This window comes from Dermacentor silvarum, chromosome 2, assembly GCF_013339745.2.
Source record: "Dermacentor silvarum isolate Dsil-2018 chromosome 2, BIME_Dsil_1.4, whole genome shotgun sequence".
NCBI classification, from domain to species: Eukaryota; Metazoa; Arthropoda; class Arachnida; order Ixodida; family Ixodidae; genus Dermacentor; species Dermacentor silvarum.
The window spans coordinates 83,580,393-83,599,107 of NC_051155.1; the positions used below are offsets into that span (position 1 = coordinate 83,580,393).

Sequence of the window (18,715 nt, forward strand, 5' to 3'; positions counted from 1 at the left end):
CTCATATACTATAGTTAGCGCTGCGCCGTTGATTTCGTAAGTAAAGTGTGAGTCTTTTTCTTTCTGGTAACGCTGATTACGGCGAACTTTACGTTAACTGACATCTACCACTGCTCACACCAATCAGATATTGTGTTAAACGATGCACTCAGAGAAAGATGATCTGCATAATTGTTAATTTCTTGGTAAATAACGCAGTCGTCGACGAAAAGCTTAATGTTAGAATTGACGTTCTTTGCAATGGATTTAACAAAGCTCAGGAATAACAACGGTCCAAGGACTGATCTTTGTGGTACTCCTTATTATAGAGAAATAGTTTTTGGTGTCGCATGTTCGAAGAGTACAAATTGTTTCCCATGAAAAAAAAAGCTTTAATCCAACACCTGATAGGCCGGTTACCTTAAACGCCTTCTACACTTTCGCAATTAGTTTGTTATAGCATATACTATCAAGTACTTTAAATAGGTCAAGTCGAACCATATCTGTCTGTCTATGGTTATTGAACCTAAGTGCAAGGTCGTGTACAACTGAGTCAATTGTGTAATTGTTGATAAGCTATTTCGAAATCCGTGCTGGTCAGCAGAAAGAAAGTTTACTCGTTCAAGGAAAACTGCCAGTAATCGTAAAATTACAATATCACCAGAAAACGAAAACGTAACTGATTAGAAGCAATTTATTGCTTGTAATTCGTCAAGTACATGTCTGATTACATCCACCGGAATTAAACAGCCGCGGAATCAGGTTACCGGTAGCAGAGTAAACTGAAATGCTTCGTTTTGCACTCCAAGGAGCAATACTTCACATTTTTGCGTTGAAGTGCTTGATGACCTGGTTGCAATTACTCCAACAAACAAGATTTGACTGGCGGAAATGGGCTCTCAACTGCCGTTATTATTCTTGCAGTTACATTTTTATTGCTCCCAAAACTTCTTTATTCACGCCCTAGAATAATCTTTTCAAGGCCGGACATGGGCATCTCTATTAATAGGCTTAAGACTGCGGCGACAGCAAATGAAAGCATGAGGTTTCCAACGAAGAAGTAGCCCTGAAATAAACAACAAAAAAAACAAGGTCGTATGTTTTTAATAAGTATACCAACTGTCAGGTACAGAAGAACGTGCTGCAAAGGGATGTAAGAATATGAAATCATAATGAAAGGTGACCCAAGGCTACTAACCAGAGGTGAAGCACAATGAGTATGAGGTTGTAATTCAGAGGAAGATTCGAGGCGAAGAACTGCTTCTTTCATCTTTTTGACCATCTACTCAGTAATGTGTTTCTATCTCATTACATAACAAGTATATGTAGCTGCATTTATTCATGACATCCGCCCCACATTTCACAGGCTAAATAAATGCATCACGAATATGTTTGGCCCCCTAATTTAAATTCTGCTAGCCCGCATTATCATGAGTGTTAATCTCTAAAGAGAATATATCTCTTTCAGACCTGTAGTATCATATAACTGCCTCTTTTTAATAAATATCGCACCCACTCCCCTGGCAGGCAGCAGCTTCTCTGTCATGTTTTAGTCCGATAGAAATGATATTATGGATACTCCAACCTCATTTCCGCCGTCGTCGTCGGTGTCGACGTGATGTTCTGTATAAAGTCCAAATGCGATAACATCGTGGCCACACCCGCAGTGGTTGTTCAGTGGCTATGGTATTGGGCTGTTGAGCACGAGGTCGCGGGATCGAATTCCGGCCATGGCGGCCGCCTTTTGATGGGGGCGAAATCCGAAAACACCCGTGTACTTAGATTTAGGTGCACGTTAAATAACCCCAGGTGTTCCAAATTTCCGGAGTTCCTCACTACGGCGCGCCTCATAATCAGATATTAGGTTTGGCACGTAAAACCCCATTATTTTATTTAAATTAATTTAACATCGTGGCCATCACGTATCCTTCGCCTTTCGGGTGAAAGGCGAAGCAACTTTTTTGAGTTCGCTGGTATCATGGCATTTCTATATCTTGTTTGCGTGCTACCTTGGTGAAAGATTCTCGTATTTAGAGTGCCTACACAGTAAACTGGAATGATGTATGTGGTACCGAAGTATGCCTAATGATGGTAAAATCATTGAAAAAAAATTAAAAAAATGATACGGCTACCTTACAGCAGCTGTGCCCTATCTTTTACCGCGAATATTTTGCACGACTAGCTATGCTTTGAAGACTCCCGAAGCTACAGTTGAAACAATGCACTTTCTGACATTCAAGATTGATGGCAGTGGGAGAAATCAACAGTGGAAGATTTTCATTTTTTGTCTTTCTCAGGTTATGGCTTCGCTGGCTGGGTAGAATTCAAGATCCAGGGAAGCATAGCACACAATCCCAAAGGTTACTGCGGATCGCGATACATGACCTTTTGAAACACTGGACGACTGAAGTTATCTACACGGCAGCTCATACATGACTGAAACATGACTAAAGATGTTTTACTGTTTTGCAGACAGGAGAAAAAAGTGGTGCTGCGCCATATCAAGCAACAAAATTTCTGAAAGCGTTTTCACACGTGTCATAGTCACACCTAATCGATTTAATTTCAAGGATCTCTGGGGATAGTGCTTGCCTGTGCAACTTTCACAAAAACATGGAGCAGAGAGGCCGTACTTGCGGTGTCACACGTAATCCCGACACTAGACTCCCTAAAAGCGCCAGTAATTAGGTAGCGCCTCGGGTACCTAGAGTCTCAATTACAAAGTTAGAGGTCATTGATATTCAATGTTGCTGTAGGAACGCCGTCCTTTTTCAAGCGAAGCTTGTATACGCTAGCCTGCGCCGTCGATGTAGCGCTAAAACTAATATGGTTCATACCCGCTTTGGATGTGAGGGTATGAGCCAGGGACAATTGTGGGCTTTTTAAGGAAAAGGAAGAGCCTGGCCGCCTCTTTGCAGAGCCGACTACGGGACCACTCCACCTCAAGGAAGAAGAGAGCATCGATCCCCCTCCCGCACCCCCCAAAAGCCCCTGCTTTCTGCCGCAAGATTTCACCTATTAAATGCCGAAATACAGACGTTAAAGAAAAGAAATACAGTAGGAAGGAAAGAAAGACAGAAAGAAAGAGTAGGTGCGGAGAAAGCTGCTCCAGTGCTGGATCACGTGACGCGCGTGACCAGTCAGGGGCGTTTAGTGTGTCGCTGGGAGGGAAAGGGTTGGAAAGGGGATTTGCGCGCGCTCCGCCGAGCTTCCCTCGCCGGAGATCAGTTTCAGCACCCGGATGGGAAGGCCGCGCATGGTGCGTTCCGCCGAGGAATAAATAAATTATGGGGTTTTACGTGCCAAAACCAGTTCTGATTATGAGGCACGCCGTAGTGGGAGACTACGGCGTGCCTCATAATCGGGCGTGCCTCATAACCGAGGAGCAGGCTGCGTTTGAGCAAGAGCTCCGCGAACTCGCTCGAGAAAGGGCTCGTCGTCGACGTGCCGATTCTAGCGTAAAGGCTTCCATGGCAGATGTGGAACCCCGAGTTGCGGACCCCGAGTTGCGGGAGCGCGATGTTGAGGCCAAAAGAGCCGCCTACTCTGAGATTAGGGCAAACGAAGCGGAACACCTGGGATAGTGCTGTCTTTCCACCAAGCTTCAGTTATCCCCATTTCCTCAACATGGGAAAGGCTCTGATTTTTTAGCGTATGAATCTCGCCGTATTCATCACTCTGCACGGCTCTTCGAGCTGCGTGAACTCGTTTCTGCGTCATGTTTGCTCAACCGCTAAGTATCTAGTCTGGCGGTTGTGATTCGAACATTTTGGCTGTCTTTGTATCCTCTAAAAATTAAATGAATCGCACAATTGTCTTTCCAAACCACTGAGCAATATGCTAGCACTTGGACGAGAGCATAAATTTTGATGCTCTCGCATCTTCAACTGCGTGTTGCTACCGCTGGTGACAATAGATATTAAAGCACCCCTACTTTAGAAAAAGCATTCATTTTCTTAAACGCTTCGCGTATATCGCTACAAAATTTGTCGAGATATGTATAAAATTTTACCTTGAATAAGATTACATTTTATTCGATATGCGCACTTATAAGTTACTTTCACACTTATTACACATATTACACACTAGTTATTTTTCGTTTTCAAATAAATCTTTCACATTTTCACAAATGTTTCTCAGGGTATTCACATAAATTTAGAGTTCCGTGCTAGATGTACACACCTCCCGCGTTCACTCACAAGTTGCGCAAGATACCATTGAATAGTTTTCAATACAAGATAGTCAATAGTGTTCAGTATGCATTACCAACGTGCCGAACGCACTGTTCTTTTGAAGATAGTATATTGACCATCGCTTTCGACGAAATATTCAAGGGCAGAAGGAAAGGATAGGTCGGTAATCGAGAGCTTTAGCTTTTCTTCATACGCATTGCTCTTTTGCGCTGTATTTATCTCACAAGCTTCCCACCGCTACGCCTCACCGTCAGACATAAAAAGCATTATTTCAATGCTATTGCCGGGGAACACACATTCAAAGCGAGATCCCTGAAAGTAGTTCCCCGAAAAAAAAAGCTATGCACAATAGGCCCAGCTCTCTGTTCTTAGATTTGATTGATATTGGCTTTATTTCACCATTTTTTTGGCACACCAATACAGAAAAAAATGTACATAAATGGTGAGGATAGCGGGAAAAAAGCTGCTCTTTAGCAGCTTGACTAGCCCCGCCACCCCCTGTTTACAACGACAGCAACGGAAACAAGCACCCGGAGAACAATTTCAAAGCAATTTTTTTTTTCTTTTCAGGCTCATACAAACTAATGCAAAATAGTTTTCATGTTTTAAGCACAAAGAGTTCGGGATATCATAATTAAAATAGCGTTTTTTGATAACGTGCGTAAACTTTCATCTGTTAGTTTAAACTTATTTAGTGTGCTCGGAAGACAATACTGCAATAGTTGCAGTCCATAATTTGTTCGCGGCCGGGGGATATACCAATGGTTGGTGTGTCTGGTTAAGCGTGAGGAGGGATTAAGAGTTAAATTTGCTAAAGTGCGAACGTGGCTGCCTTTCTGAATTAATTCGGACCTAAAAGCTGTCAAGAGGTGATATTCGTATAGGGTTGTAACTTTTAAAACATTGAACTTAGCAAATAATTCGGACGTGTGCGCAGTGTACGGCAAACCTGCAATGCAACGCAAGGCATTTTTTTGCAATGTGATTAAGTTGTGCAAGGAGTTCTTCGTACCGGTAGCCCAAACTAGATGGCAGTAACGCAAATGAGGAGAGAAAAGAGCGTTATATAGCATAAGCTTTTGTGGCACTGGCAGTATGCGCTGACATTTTCGCAGGATACCTACGGTTTTACTCAGTTTATTTCTTATGTAGTCTGTGTGGTGTTCCCAAGACATATACTCGTGAAACACAACTCCCAGTGTCTTTGCAGATGACGAAATTTCTATTCTAAGATTATTTATACTTAGGGAATTAAGCGTTTTGCATGATGTAGATTTGGCCCGAAAAAGAACAGCTTTTGTTTTAGCACAGTTAATACAGAGTGAATTCTTTACTGTCCAAGTGTGTAGTCTGTTTAATGTGTCATTTGCTGATGCTATGATGGTGTCGGCATTCGTTCCTGTAAAAAATAAACTCGTATCGTCTGCATAAATTACGTATTGTGCTGAGGTATCTATACTTACAATATCATTTATGAAAATAATAAACAGAAGTGGACCGAGTATGCTGCCCTGAGGTACACCATATCTAATTTTTTCTAGCTCCGACAGTTCTTTGTTTATGGACACACTTTGGTATCGATTGGTCAAGTAGCTTTTAATAAATTCTAGTACAACACCACGAATTCCGTAGCAACTCAGTTTTTGTAGTAACGTTACATGATTTATGGTATCGAAGGCCTTTGAAAAATCTACGTAAATTCCTAAAGTTATTCTTTTTGCCTCGATATTGTTTAGGATGAGTTCTTTTTGATATAGTAACGCGCTTTGTGTCGAAAGACCAGGTCTAAATCCATACTGTGAAGGCGTTATAACTGAGTGTTCTTCAAAAAATTTTGACAATCTAGTAAATAAAATTTTCTCTAGTCCCTTTGAGAATATTGGTAATATAGAAATCGGCCTATAGTTACTCAAATTATTTTTTTAACCTTTCTTATGTATTACAGTTATCTTGGCAGTCTTCATACGCTGTGGAAAGGTACCGGTACTTAAGGAGAGATTATATATGTGTGTTAAGTATGGACTGAGTAGGTCGATAACAAAATTTATGGGTTGTAGTTTTAAACCATCTATGTCCTCACTCTTGCTCACCTTAAAGCATCTAAACACATTTATTACCTCGTATTCATTAGTTGGTGTGGCGAATAGGGAATTCTGTATGGGAGGGGGTAGGTAGGTGAGAGCGTCGTCATCATGTGTGCTTTCAACTAGTGTAGTGAAGTGCTTATTGAATTTGTCAGCCAATTCTTTACCTTTGTATAATTCGTTGCCTATTTCGAGTTCATCAATAACATTCGCGTGTTGCCTTGCAGATATTACAGCGTTCAGCTTATTCCACATTTCTTTCACGTTTATCACGCCATCAAACATTGTGAAATAATAATTATGTCTCGCTTGCCTCTGAATTTTGTTCAAGTTATTTCGATACTTCTTGAAAGTGGTGAAAGCAACTGAGTCGCGCCGTATTAGAAAGACATTAAAAAGCCTATTTTTTTCTTTAATCATTTTGAGTATGGAGGCATTTATCCATGGCTTACGGGCACGCTTAAGTTTTTAATAGTTTTATAAGGAAAGTGTTTCTGATAAACTGAGCACACGATCTCCATAAAACGGTTGTATGCTAGATCGGGCGAGGATAAGGACAACACATCTTCCCAGATTACAGAGCTAATTTCTTCTCGGAAAGATAAAAGTGAACGTGGATAATTTGTTGAAATTTAACCTGTGGCAAAGCTTTGACCTTTTGTTTGCGATTCCGAGCCAAAACAAGGTATATAGGTAAGTGATCGCTGATTGTCATATCAAGAACACCAGAATGTATCTCGTCAGGCGGAGCGTTTGTTAAAAACAAATCTATGAGTGTTGCACTTGTCGGCGTAATTCTGGTCGGGGTTGAAATCACATTAGAAAGGTAATTTGAAGCTAAAAGAGCAGATAACTCGGATCGCTTATTTGTGTTCTCTAACATGTCGACATTTAAGTCACCACCCATGACTAATGTGTATTGTAGCTCGTTAATAAATGAGAAATACTTTTCTAAAAATTTTAAGAAACTGTTTATATTTCCGTCCGGTGGCCTGTACACTACAGCGAATACTAATTTCCCGCACCTTACGGAAAGTATTTCGATGTCCGTTGAACAGACTGACCAATCGGTGATACACTCGTAACCAATACCATTTTTAACGTACAGGCAGACGCCACCTCCTCTTCTTTTCTCCCTGTTAACACTGATGAAACTATATTCCTCAATCTGTATTACATCTGCATCAGTACGGTACCAAGTTTCCGTCAGCATAATAACTGAAAACTCGAAACTAAATTTTTCAATAAAAACAAGCAGATCTTCTTCCTTCGAGCAGGCTGACTGCATGTTTATGTGGAGAAATGTTAAAGGTTGATTACACTGCACTGTTACAAGAGAATTTAGTGTGGTCGGGCTTACGTACTTCGCACTCATATTGACATTAATAAAAACAGGTTATCAATACGTACAAACAAAGCTTCTCTAAGCACAAAATCGTTAGCACTGACCAGTGCAAGCAATCTACATTAAAGGCTACATGCATATAGAGAGCAAAGATGCAGCGCTTTTGAATATATAGAAAGCAGACTCGGACATATGTAGAGTGCAGACTTGGGCACGCAGTACATATAAATGGAGTAGCACAGTTTGTACATGCAAACAAAATATCATCCAACCTTTGGAAAAAGTAGCAATAGCACGAACAGCGTATCACAAAGCGCAAAAATGTAATCAGTAAACGCAATAAAACGTAAATAACAATAAGTTTACTAATTGTACAAGAAAAACACACGAAAAAAACATAAATCACAATGCGGGCTGCAGTTATGTTAAGCACGCTTTTCTTCCAACGTGTATTGTAAGCGAAATTCATGGGTATGCTGTTATTCTTGTATTTAAAGAACAGCGCAAACATAGCGATAGAAAGAGGTGCTATATTGACGGCTGTATAAACCTAAATAACTTTCTCCAGGTCAGCAGCGCAGGTGATGTGCGCTGCTGACAGATTTGTCAGTTATTCAACAGATTTATTTTCTGCAATAGCAGGCGACTATATGTGTATATCATTAGATTTATCAATGTTTTCTCACAGTATAGCAAAAAATCAGAGCTCGTCGCTTATGAGAAAGCAATCTTACCATAAGGAAATAATTGTAGTCGAAGCTTTCCTGTCGTGATGCGAGGAATACGTACATAAGAGGCTGATGCACAATGTATACCGCAAACACAAGCTTGCTGAGCAGCTCAAATATACCACAGGAGAGGAAATTGGTAATGAAACCTGAAACCCGAATCCAGATGGAAGAACATGCGTTAGCTCATAGCATGGAGAAAAGATAAGCGTAAAATAGAAATTACGTTGCGCACGATTATATTTGTATATATGGAAACACATTTGTGATGACGTAATATTATTCGATAGGCAATTGTGATTTGATCTAAACGAGCAAATTTAGGAAAATTCACGTTGACAGTCGCTTTAGCATACGGTAAATAGGATGAAGGCGAAAGCCTGCACGCTAACGACACATTCATTAAATTACTGGACATTCTCATTCGAATGTGTGGTTACTTCCTATCACTTGTCTTTCCCACCAAAGGTCGTGGGTTCGAGTGCCCTAAATAACTCTACCTTATTAAAATATGACTTATTAACACTAAACGCCTTATGCAACACTAAAGGTCGTGGGTTCGAGGGCTTTAGTTACCTCTATGATAATTACCTGTGCCTTTATTAACCCCCCATTAATTAACACGAAAGGTCGAGGGTTCAACCCACAATTTTGTGCCATTGAATTTTGTTGCCATTGAATTTTCAGGACGGTCAAGTTTTCGACCCATGAGCCGTCTAAGAATTTCGCCTTAAAAGAAATAGCGGCACTGAACTTCAGGACACGAAATTGAAAAGTGGGCGCTGTAGGTTGGAATGAAGATTGTACAAAATCTACACCGGGGGCCGCTACATTTAGCGCAGGCTGGCCGTGTTTTGTTCTCTTCCGGCTCTTCACCAGCGGTGTTCTTGTGTACATGACTACGAGTAAAGTGTATGATGAAGGAGAGTGGCAGGGGCAAAGCAGTGATTGTTGCTAGTAATATAGCAGGTGTACATGTTTTTCTAAGGACTGAACTATGTTCGGCATGTTGTTGGTTATAAATATAGCTTGCGTAGCTTGCGATACTAAACTTGTGAAAATATTTGCATTTTATGCGAGATGGTAAACGGATATAACCTATTTTTATACACGAGCCCTGGAAATTCATTTAGTACTGAATAATCGTAACTGTGTCTACCATCGTAGACATAGTTGCCATGTGCTGGCAAATGTCCTGGTCAAAATTTTCATGATATCTTTGGTCATAACCAGATGTTTTAGTAGTAACTAGCTGCTGTAGATCAATAGCAGTTAGCTGCTCGGTTTATTGTTCAGAGATACTTCTTTCGCAAACATGTTCTCTGTACTGCAAGAATGTTATGGGTGAAAGCGCATCACAATCTAGCTTTCTAATACATGAAGTTGCTTCTTCGTAGTTTTATTCTGCAGTAGCGTCTGCTAATTTCACAAGTAAACTTGCACAGGCGGCCCACCTAATGTTAACCTGTTTGCTAATGGTATAATTTCTTGGTAATACCTACGCAAATCGGTCATCAGTCCTCTTCCGCCACCAGAATAATTTCTCTGTACTAATTACCTGGGTAATTATGGAATCTTGGTGTCAAAAAAGGAGTGATAACCGGACACCAGAGTCTCATAATGGTATATTGTGCTAGTTTTGTCAACAGTTTGAATAACTTTAGCTGGGAAACCTTGCAAATCGTGTAACGTAACAAGCAAAAAAGCAAGGAATTAAAGTACAAGAGCATTAACACATGAAACTCTATAGAACCGTTTTTCATAAGTGAATAAAGTGTTCAGTAAAGCACCTGATATCACATGAGAACTCCCGCCCATACGTTGTTGATGGCATTATGCAAGAAAATTACTGCTTGTTGATGGTACCCCTTACCACCACATCCTGCCATGGAGGCGTAGACAATCCATGCTATCCCCAGGCACCAAAACGTCGGCGCAGCAGCATGGAAAGCACCGCGTAAGGGACTTTGCACCGCAGGATTTATAATGCGTAGGCCAAGGAGGGCAAACAGAAGGCAAAACAGGCACACCAACCAGCCCAGGCACTCATAGCACTGCAAATATAAGATCAATATGTTATTGTTTGAAACTACCAAAAATAATATTGCAGGAATTCCGTAAACACTCAAGGTACTGCTCATATTGTTATTGCTGCGTATCTGTTGTCATGCGTGATGTATTTCTGCAAAATACTTTCAATTTCCACCTAATTATCTTCGTTCTATGAGAGCTTAAGGTAGACCATGTAGCTCAGTTCATTGCGAATCTACGTAACTAGATGAACTGTGTCACTGTTATCATTAAGAGCATGAACGGCAAACCAAAAAATTGCCGCGTATCTGCGTGCTTCGCTGCAAATGTCGTCGAAAGACGATAGTCTTCTGCCGGCCGTACTACATGAGTGCTGGTCTGATCCGCGGCCACCCGTGATGCTGTTCTCGTACCATTTCCATCCTGGCATGAAGGTTTGTTTGAACAGATTTCATTTCACCGCATTATTTCATCAAGCGGCCATTTATGTTTTGCCCTGCCTCAGACAGCGCTTCCTTTATGTTGAATCGGCCGCATCTGGCTGGCATTGATAAAATTGAGGAGGCGCTGCGTGAGACATGGATGCCATCTGGCAATACATGGGGAAACATGAGCTTGTGCAGAGGGTTTCCTTCCTCCATGGCAGAGGGCGCTCGTCGGCGCGCCGTCGGGGAACGTCGTTCGTCGGCGCGCATAGCATGGCATTTTCAGCGCAGCTTAAGAAACTAGGGTCTTTAGAGTTACGTATCTATGTATTTTCTATTAAAGGAACACACCTCCTAATACTTACCTAGTGATGTTGCGCCTCAGATATGCGTAATATTTACTTTGTGATCGATAACGTTCACAAGTATGAACAGCCGTACCAGTTTAAGTAGTGTGGGCGGTAAGCAAGTGGTCCAACTTTGGCCGGGTGGCTGAATCGGGTGACAGACAGACAAACAGACAGACAGACAGACAGACAGACCAAATTTTCAGCGTTTAAGTTCCCCAAGAAAGACTATCGTCTTTAAAACTAGACACCTATGGTTCAAACCACGCGAAAATATCGTCTCATATGTGATCAATCGATAGTGATTTAGACATAGCATCATTGTTCTTGAGTTTCGAACACATCAATTCCGTATGAACGAACAAATAAATCAATTTTTTGTTCAATTTCATTAGGTTAAGAAAATCATTTGTATCGTTAGAAAATACATTGTATGCCTTGAAATCCTTGCCTGCTATGGTACACAAAAAAACTACAGTAGAATCTCGTTAAAGGGAACCTTAAAGGGGCAGATAAATGACTTTCTTCCAATTTGCATGAGTTCTGTTTACTGAGCGATATGTACAGAGAGAGGGGCAGCACTATTTGTCATACACCCTCTTAATTAACACTGTTAGGCATGTTACGAATAAAGAAGCAAACGCAACAGCTAGCTCACCCAATGCTTTGAACGTGGGAGGCGACTTCTGGATTGACTTTGCGTAGCTAGTTTTGATTTAGAGAAGGCACCAGCGAAGTATAAAAACAAAGCGCAAGGTCACGTAACACGAGAAGGCACGAGGCGAATTATCAAAGCACGAGGTCGTGCTGGTGGAGTCCAAAATATTGAACGACGCACTCGTTTTTCTTTTCAGCTCAATTATGTTGTATAAATGGCAGGACGCTTGAGGAAAAAGCTGTTGAAACGGCTTGATAATTCCTCAATCCCTGTTACACTAGAAGACATAACGGTAGCATTACAGGGGTTTTAGGTACAGCGAGGGATTAAGTAGCGTGTACACCACAACAAATTCGTATATTAAATCAGCTCAGATGCGCATATTCAGCTGCGATCGGTAAGATAACAAGGTGCTCCAGTAATATCAAGAAGTTTAGCATAAATGAGAAAAAAGTTGTCGCAGTTTCACCTGAAAGGCGAAGCATCAATTGCGATAGCAAATTTGTAGAGAGCTATACGGAGTAATGATAGTAGCTTTATCAGGTGTATAAACTTGGACATGCAGCAGCACCGGCAACACGCAGAACTGTTGTCGACGCCGTCGGCGTTTTGCCCGCGTTCGCACAAAATGCGTGCGGCGTTGGTGACTGTTGCCGGAGCCTCTGATATAAATAGGCACTTGGTGCCGCAGCTAAACGTCGCTTCTCTTCCCTCCCCCTCCCCCCCCCACGGCATTTCGTGCGTCAGAAGAGGGCGCGTTTACTCTACATATATGGTGATCGTAAAAGAGGAAAGAGACGCCTACTTCTGCAGCCCTTAAGGGAGCACGGCGCAGAACGCGCGTTTGTTCTGCGCCGTGCGTTCACTCCCCATGAAAGCGCGCGTCCCTCGCCCCCTTTCACTCGCACATACAGCGTTCGGCGGCGCGCGGCGACGATTTCATCTCCATTGACGTCATACGGAACCTCACGGCGACGGCGACGGCGACGACCGACGGCAGAAATCTGCTTTGGAGTGTCGATATAATTGCTATCGCAATAAAAATATGAAAGTAAATCCAACACAGCATAAAATACTAAACAACCAACTATTAGACGCTCTAAAGCAAAGACAAGTCAATATCTGATACACTGAAAAAGTTGACGGTGGTTGCTAAATGTAGTTGAGCATTTGAAGACCGTAAATGTAGTTAGGCATTTGAAAACCGTAATTATTCTCAGGCGTAAAACATTTCGCTATTTTGGTTGTCTTGTGACCATTGTAGTTACAGGTTGAACTAAGTGTGATATGCTATTGCGTTTAAAGTCAGTGAAAAGTGGAGGCAAGAGTGTGCTATTTAATATTTCAGTAATTTCGTGAACATTCATTTTACTGTACGTGCATTATAAGGAATATTTCCTATAATACAGTTCTTTTTTTTCATGTTTTCCAGCTTACACATGTTTTACAGGCTTTTGGTAGCCTTAACAAGATAAAAATATTAAGCTGTAAGGCAAGCAGAGCACTAGATATTGACACGTATAGATGTTTATCTTTCACCGGTGGCCGCTTTCCACCGGCTAACAAATGTTAAAAGTTATCGCTCGGCGCAGGACGCGCCTGTATCGGAAGTTTCTAGAACGTTATCGATGCTTCTTTCCATTGCCTGTTTTCACCGACGCTTATGTTATCTGATTGCATGACTGACGCGAATTGTCTAGAACTTTCTGGAAGACACGCGGGCATCAGGGATTAATCTAGAACCTTCGATGACTCAGGTATAAAAGCCGACGCGTTTCGCCGCTGATCAGATTTTCGACGACCGCCGACTGTGTTCGCCGCTTTCGTTGTGCTTTGGGTGTGGCTTGCTTTTGTGGGCACGGGTTCGCCCAGTGAACAACCAGTTTTGTTGCACACAGTTTTGCGACTGTTTACTTCAGCGTCACTACTACGTGACATCTGGTGGAGGTGCTTTTGTGTCCATGCAGCGGACGCCCCCGCAAAGCCGCGACCCAAGCCCGAAACCGGAGGACGAGACCAACGTCGCCAAGGACCAGCGAGCTAGCCGTAGGCAGCAAGGTCTTTTGCCAGAATACGGACTTCTTCCCGAGAAGACCACAGCGATCAAGGCCAAGTCAACGACCTCAATGGCAGCCCCAGCGTCCCCCATCCTGCTGCAGCAACCTCGGGAGCCACCGACCTTCCGTGGATCATCAGCTGAAGACCCTGAAACATGGCTGGAGACGTACGAGAGGACCGCGACATTCAACAAATGGAGCGACGATGACAAGCTGCGCCATGTCTATTTTTCGTTGGATGACGCTGCTCGGACATGGTTTGAGAACAGGGAGACCACCCTGGTGACTTGGGACCTATTTCGCGAGAACTTCGTGAGGACCTTCACGAGTGTCGTACGGAAAGAAAGGGCTGAAGTTCTCCTGGAAACCAGAGTTCAATTGCCGAACGAGAGCATCGCGATCTTCACGGAGGAGATGACTCGCCTCTTCCGCCACGCCGACCCCGACATGTCCGAAGAAAAGAAAGTTAGGTTCTTGATGCGGGGCGTCAAAGAGCATCTATTCACTGGATTGATGCGCAACCCGCCCAAGACTGTGGCAGAATTTGTTTCGGAGGCGACAACGATCGAGAAGACGCTTGAAATGCGAGCCAGACAATACAACCGCCGTGCGCTGACAAACTACGCCGAAGCTCAAGCTCTAGGCGCCGACGACCTGCACGAGACGATCAGAGCTGTTGTACGGGAAGAACTACAGAAATTATTCCCAAGGTCGCAGCCTCAGGTGACTTCAATCGCCGACATAGTTAAAGAAGAGGTTCAGCGATCACTGGAAGTGCCAGAAGTTCCGGCATCGCCTCAACTACAGCCGCAAGCGATGACCTACGCCGCCGTCGCCCGTCGTCAAGGCCCCCCTGCGCGCTCGCGCCAGGGCCCCGTAACGCCGCAGTTCCGTCGTCCACCGCCGCCGCCGCCAGCACGCCCGCCCGTCGCCCAGCGCAGCTACCAGAGGAAGACGGACATTTGGCGCGCCCCCGACCACCGCCCGCTCTGCTATCACTGCGGGGAAGCCCGCCATGTCTACCGCCGATGCCCATACCGCGAGATGGGCCTACGAGGGTTCCCCGTCAACGCGCCGCGTCCCGATCGAGGTGAACGACCGCGCGACATCGCTGACTACCTCGCCGGAGCCCAGTGGCAACCACGACCATCCTCACGCTCGCCGTCACCAGGCCGCTACATCTCGCCGCATCGCCGTCAGTACAACGGTCCCACCCGGGGCCGATCTCCCAGCCCTTACCCGGGAAACTAAAGGCAGCAACCGATGGAGGTGCGGTTGCTGTACGACGCAATGCCGAAGATCCTCCGACGCCCCCGACGACGACGATTCGCGATTCATCACGACGAGATATCAGCACGCCGCCTAGCAACAGCCTCGACAACACTTCGCCGCCGAAAGAAGACCTTCCGACGCGACGTAGCAGCAGCGAAGCAAGCCGACGTATCCGTGATCCGACGCCACGACTTAACCGCAACGCCAGACGACGGTCTACCGACTTAGACGTGGTAATCGATGGTCATAGCGTCACCGCTCTCGTCGACACTGGAGCTGACTATTCCGTCTTCAGTGGCCCGTTCGCCGCCAAGTTGAATAAGGTGAGGACGGCCTGGCAAGGTCCTGATATCCGGACAGCGGGAGGCCACCTAATAACGCCGGCTGGAATCTGCACAGCGCGAGTCACGGTTAACAATCGCACTTACCCGGCGAGCTTCGTAATCATGCAGCACTGCTCCAGGGACGTCATCCTAGGCATGGACTTTCTAAACCAACATGGTGCAGTCATCGATTTAAGGTCCAAGTCAATAACGCTTTCAACGCACAACGCGATACCACCGGATACAGACATCAGTTACCATGCCTTGAATGTGCTAGAAGAACAAGTCACCGTTCCGCCTCGCTCCAGTGTAATGATTTCCGTCGGTGCCGAAGTGCCTGCAGATATGGAGGGCGTCATCGAGGGCGATCATCACTTACTGCTTGACCGTGAAATTTGCGTCGCTAGAGGCATAGCTGAGCTACGTGCAGGGAAAGCAAGGGTGCTGCTCACGAACTTCAGCCCCGAATACAAGCACATTAACAAAGGCACCACGGTCGCCTACATCAACGAAATAGTACAAGCCAGCAATGCGTTCGCCTTCACGGATTCCAGTGCACCTGCGACGACGACTATAGTACCTGAACCAACTTTCGACGTCAATCAGAACCTTCCCAGGCACAAGAAAGAACAACTAAAGGCTCTGCTCCTGCAATACGAGGACTGCTTCTCGTCGTCGTCAAAAGTTCGACAAACCCCTGTCGCCAAGCACCGCATCATAACCGACGAAAATGTCCGGCCACTCCGTCAGAGCCCGTACCGAGTTTCGGCGCGCGAACGCGAGGCCATAAGGCAACAAGTCGACGAAATGCTACGCGACGACATCATCCAGCCGTCGAAGAGTCCGTGGGCGTCCCCCGTGGTGTTAGTGAAGAAGAAGGATGGAACCCTACGTTTCTGCGTCGATTATCGTCGTCTCAACAAGATCACGAAGAAGGACGTATACCCCCTCCCACGGATTGACGACGCCTTGGATCGACTCTATAACGCAAAGTATTTTTCGTCGATGGACCTCAAAACCGGCTACTGGCAAATCGAAGTCGACGAGAGGGACCGGGAGAAGACTGCGTTTATAACACCAGACGGACTGTTCGAGTTCAAGGTCATGCCGTTTGGTCTTTGCTCGGCGCCTGCCACTTTCCAACGTGTCATGGATACAGTACTGGCAGGCTTGAAGTGGCAGACTTGCCTCGTCTATTTGGACGACGTCGTTGTGTTTGCCTCAAGCTTCGAGGAACACCTCCGGCGCCTTGAAACAGTTCTTCAAGCAATCAAGACCTCCGGACTCACGTTGAAGCCAGAAAAGTGCCGCTTCGCATATGAGGAGCTCTTGTTTTTGGGCCACGTCATCAACAAGTCTGGAGTGCGCCCCGACCCTCACAAAACTGCGGCCATCTCCAACTTTCCTCCGCCCGCTGACAAGAAGGCAGTGCGTAGATTTCTTGGACTGTGCGCCTATTATAGGCGCTTCGTCAAGAATTTTTCACGGATCGCTGAGCCACTGACATATCTCACGAAGGCCGACGTCGAGTTCAAGTGGGAGACGCCGCAAGTCGAAGCATTTGAAGAACTGAAGCGACGCCTGCAATCGCCGCCAATACTTGCGCATTTCGACGAAAATGCCGATACCGAAGTCCACACCGACGCAAGCAGCGTAGGTCTCGGCGCCGTGCTTGTGCAGAGGACTGACGGACTAGAAAGGGTTGTAAGTTACGCTAGCCGGTCGCTATCGAAGGCGGAAGCAAATTATTCCACAACAGAAAAGGAGTGCCAGAAAAGGAGCAAATTCGCGACGTAGAGTGCATTCACCACCGCCGCTCACCCCATGATGTCTCTTTATGGGGCGAGTGGCGGTGCCGCAAAGCCGCTCGGACGGCACACTCTATGCTATAAATATCTATCAAAGTTTTCTTTACATGAGTATTGGAGCTATGTTATTAAGGATGGCTTTCTTCAAAACAAATGTCAAGGCCTGCCTTTTTCTAGAAAAAATACTTTGGAGCTTGCTTTTGCTGCTTCGTTTACAGAGAGGTGCGAAAATTTTAATTCCAATTAACGAGAGCTTCTTTTGCATGATGCAAATAAAAAACCAACCAATATAGAAGCGGCTGTTGCGTTTAACCAGCAATTTCGTTTAAGCTATTTTCGTTTACCGAGATTATACTGTAATCTTATGACGCCCAAAAATGATGCAGGTGTGCGTTTCTACGTTCGCGGCCTAGTAAGTTGTACGTCGTACAATGGCGTAGCGCAAGCAAACGTTTCAACACCTAATTATTTCAAACTAGAAGTTCTAGGTACCATTAAAATTTGCATACTATCTTACAATCATGCTTTAAATATTTCATCAGCAGCGACCTATCGACAGTGGCAATATGTATTGGGGAGGCGCTTTCGGGAGGCCCTGAAACTGTGCTTTATAGATCAAGTGAAGATGGAATACGGAGGAAACCAGCTGCTGAGCAATACGAGAGCGTGCCCCACCAGATCCATGGGTGAGGCGATGATAAAGATGAAATATACTAGAAGCGGATCTGAAGGAAGAGAGTAGCCAGGGAGATGCCTTGTATTGGCATCGATCAGGGGCATCAGTGTATGCGATGGTATGATATGTTCGTCGTCATTTTCGCATATATGAGCTATATATTCAGTGAATGTTTATCACTTGCTTACCTTTTTCAATGCGATGCCCTCTTTGTTGTAGACAATATAGTGTCCCAAGAGAATGCCAATCAGATACGTTGCGATGCGGAAATACGGCTTCATATAGACATCTTGCATGTAGTCATAAACACCGGGCACAGACCTGCGAAAATATTTGAGAGTACTAAAGTATCGTATTTGCTGAGATTTTTGGTTCATCAGTGCTGTACAGTAAATTGTAGCGTAAGGAGTAGTGATTAAAAACTATCAGTATTACTAATGATACTACCGATAGGTGAATAACTATTGAACTATGTATGGTAAAAAAAACTGAGCACACTACTATGCGTAATGCTATAAATAGTACAATTTCACCTTAAAGGACCATTGCAAGTGGGTCAGACAGGGTATACCCGCAATCAGTTACCCGATGTCTTGGACTCCATGAATATTACTTAGTTATATTAGTTACTAACGACATTCCAAAATTAGAAGCATCCGCGAAGCGAATACGCACCCCACTCCATTCACTGCCGTAAACACTGTGCTGAAAACAGTCGATGCCACGACGAGCACTCCGCAAACTGCCATTCCGACACGAGGCCACCTGTGCGTACAGAAATACAAATCA

At 44.5% G+C, this 18,715-nt stretch overlaps 1 protein-coding gene across 3 annotated transcripts in view; it reads right to left on the reverse strand.

Annotated features, from left to right (window-relative positions):
- Positions 1-585: 585 nt before the first annotated feature.
- Positions 586-18,715, reverse strand: part of LOC125943075 (O-acyltransferase like protein-like) — a 383,274-nt gene continuing 365,144 nt past the window's right edge. Inside the window, exons 11-15 of one of the 3 annotated variants that reach the window (XM_049661433.1) lie at positions 18,602-18,691; positions 18,115-18,247; positions 10,203-10,383; positions 8,336-8,478; positions 586-1,045 (exon numbers count right to left, since the gene is read on the reverse strand). In XM_049661433.1, coding sequence (XP_049517390.1) covers positions 932-1,045; positions 8,336-8,478; positions 10,203-10,383; positions 18,115-18,247; positions 18,602-18,691 — 661 coding nt within the window. In that variant the 3' untranslated portion in view covers positions 586-931. The remainder of the gene's footprint in view (positions 1,046-8,335; positions 8,479-10,202; positions 10,384-18,114; positions 18,248-18,601; positions 18,692-18,715) is intronic. The other 2 variants (XM_049661430.1, XM_049661431.1) reach the window with 2 other exon arrangements.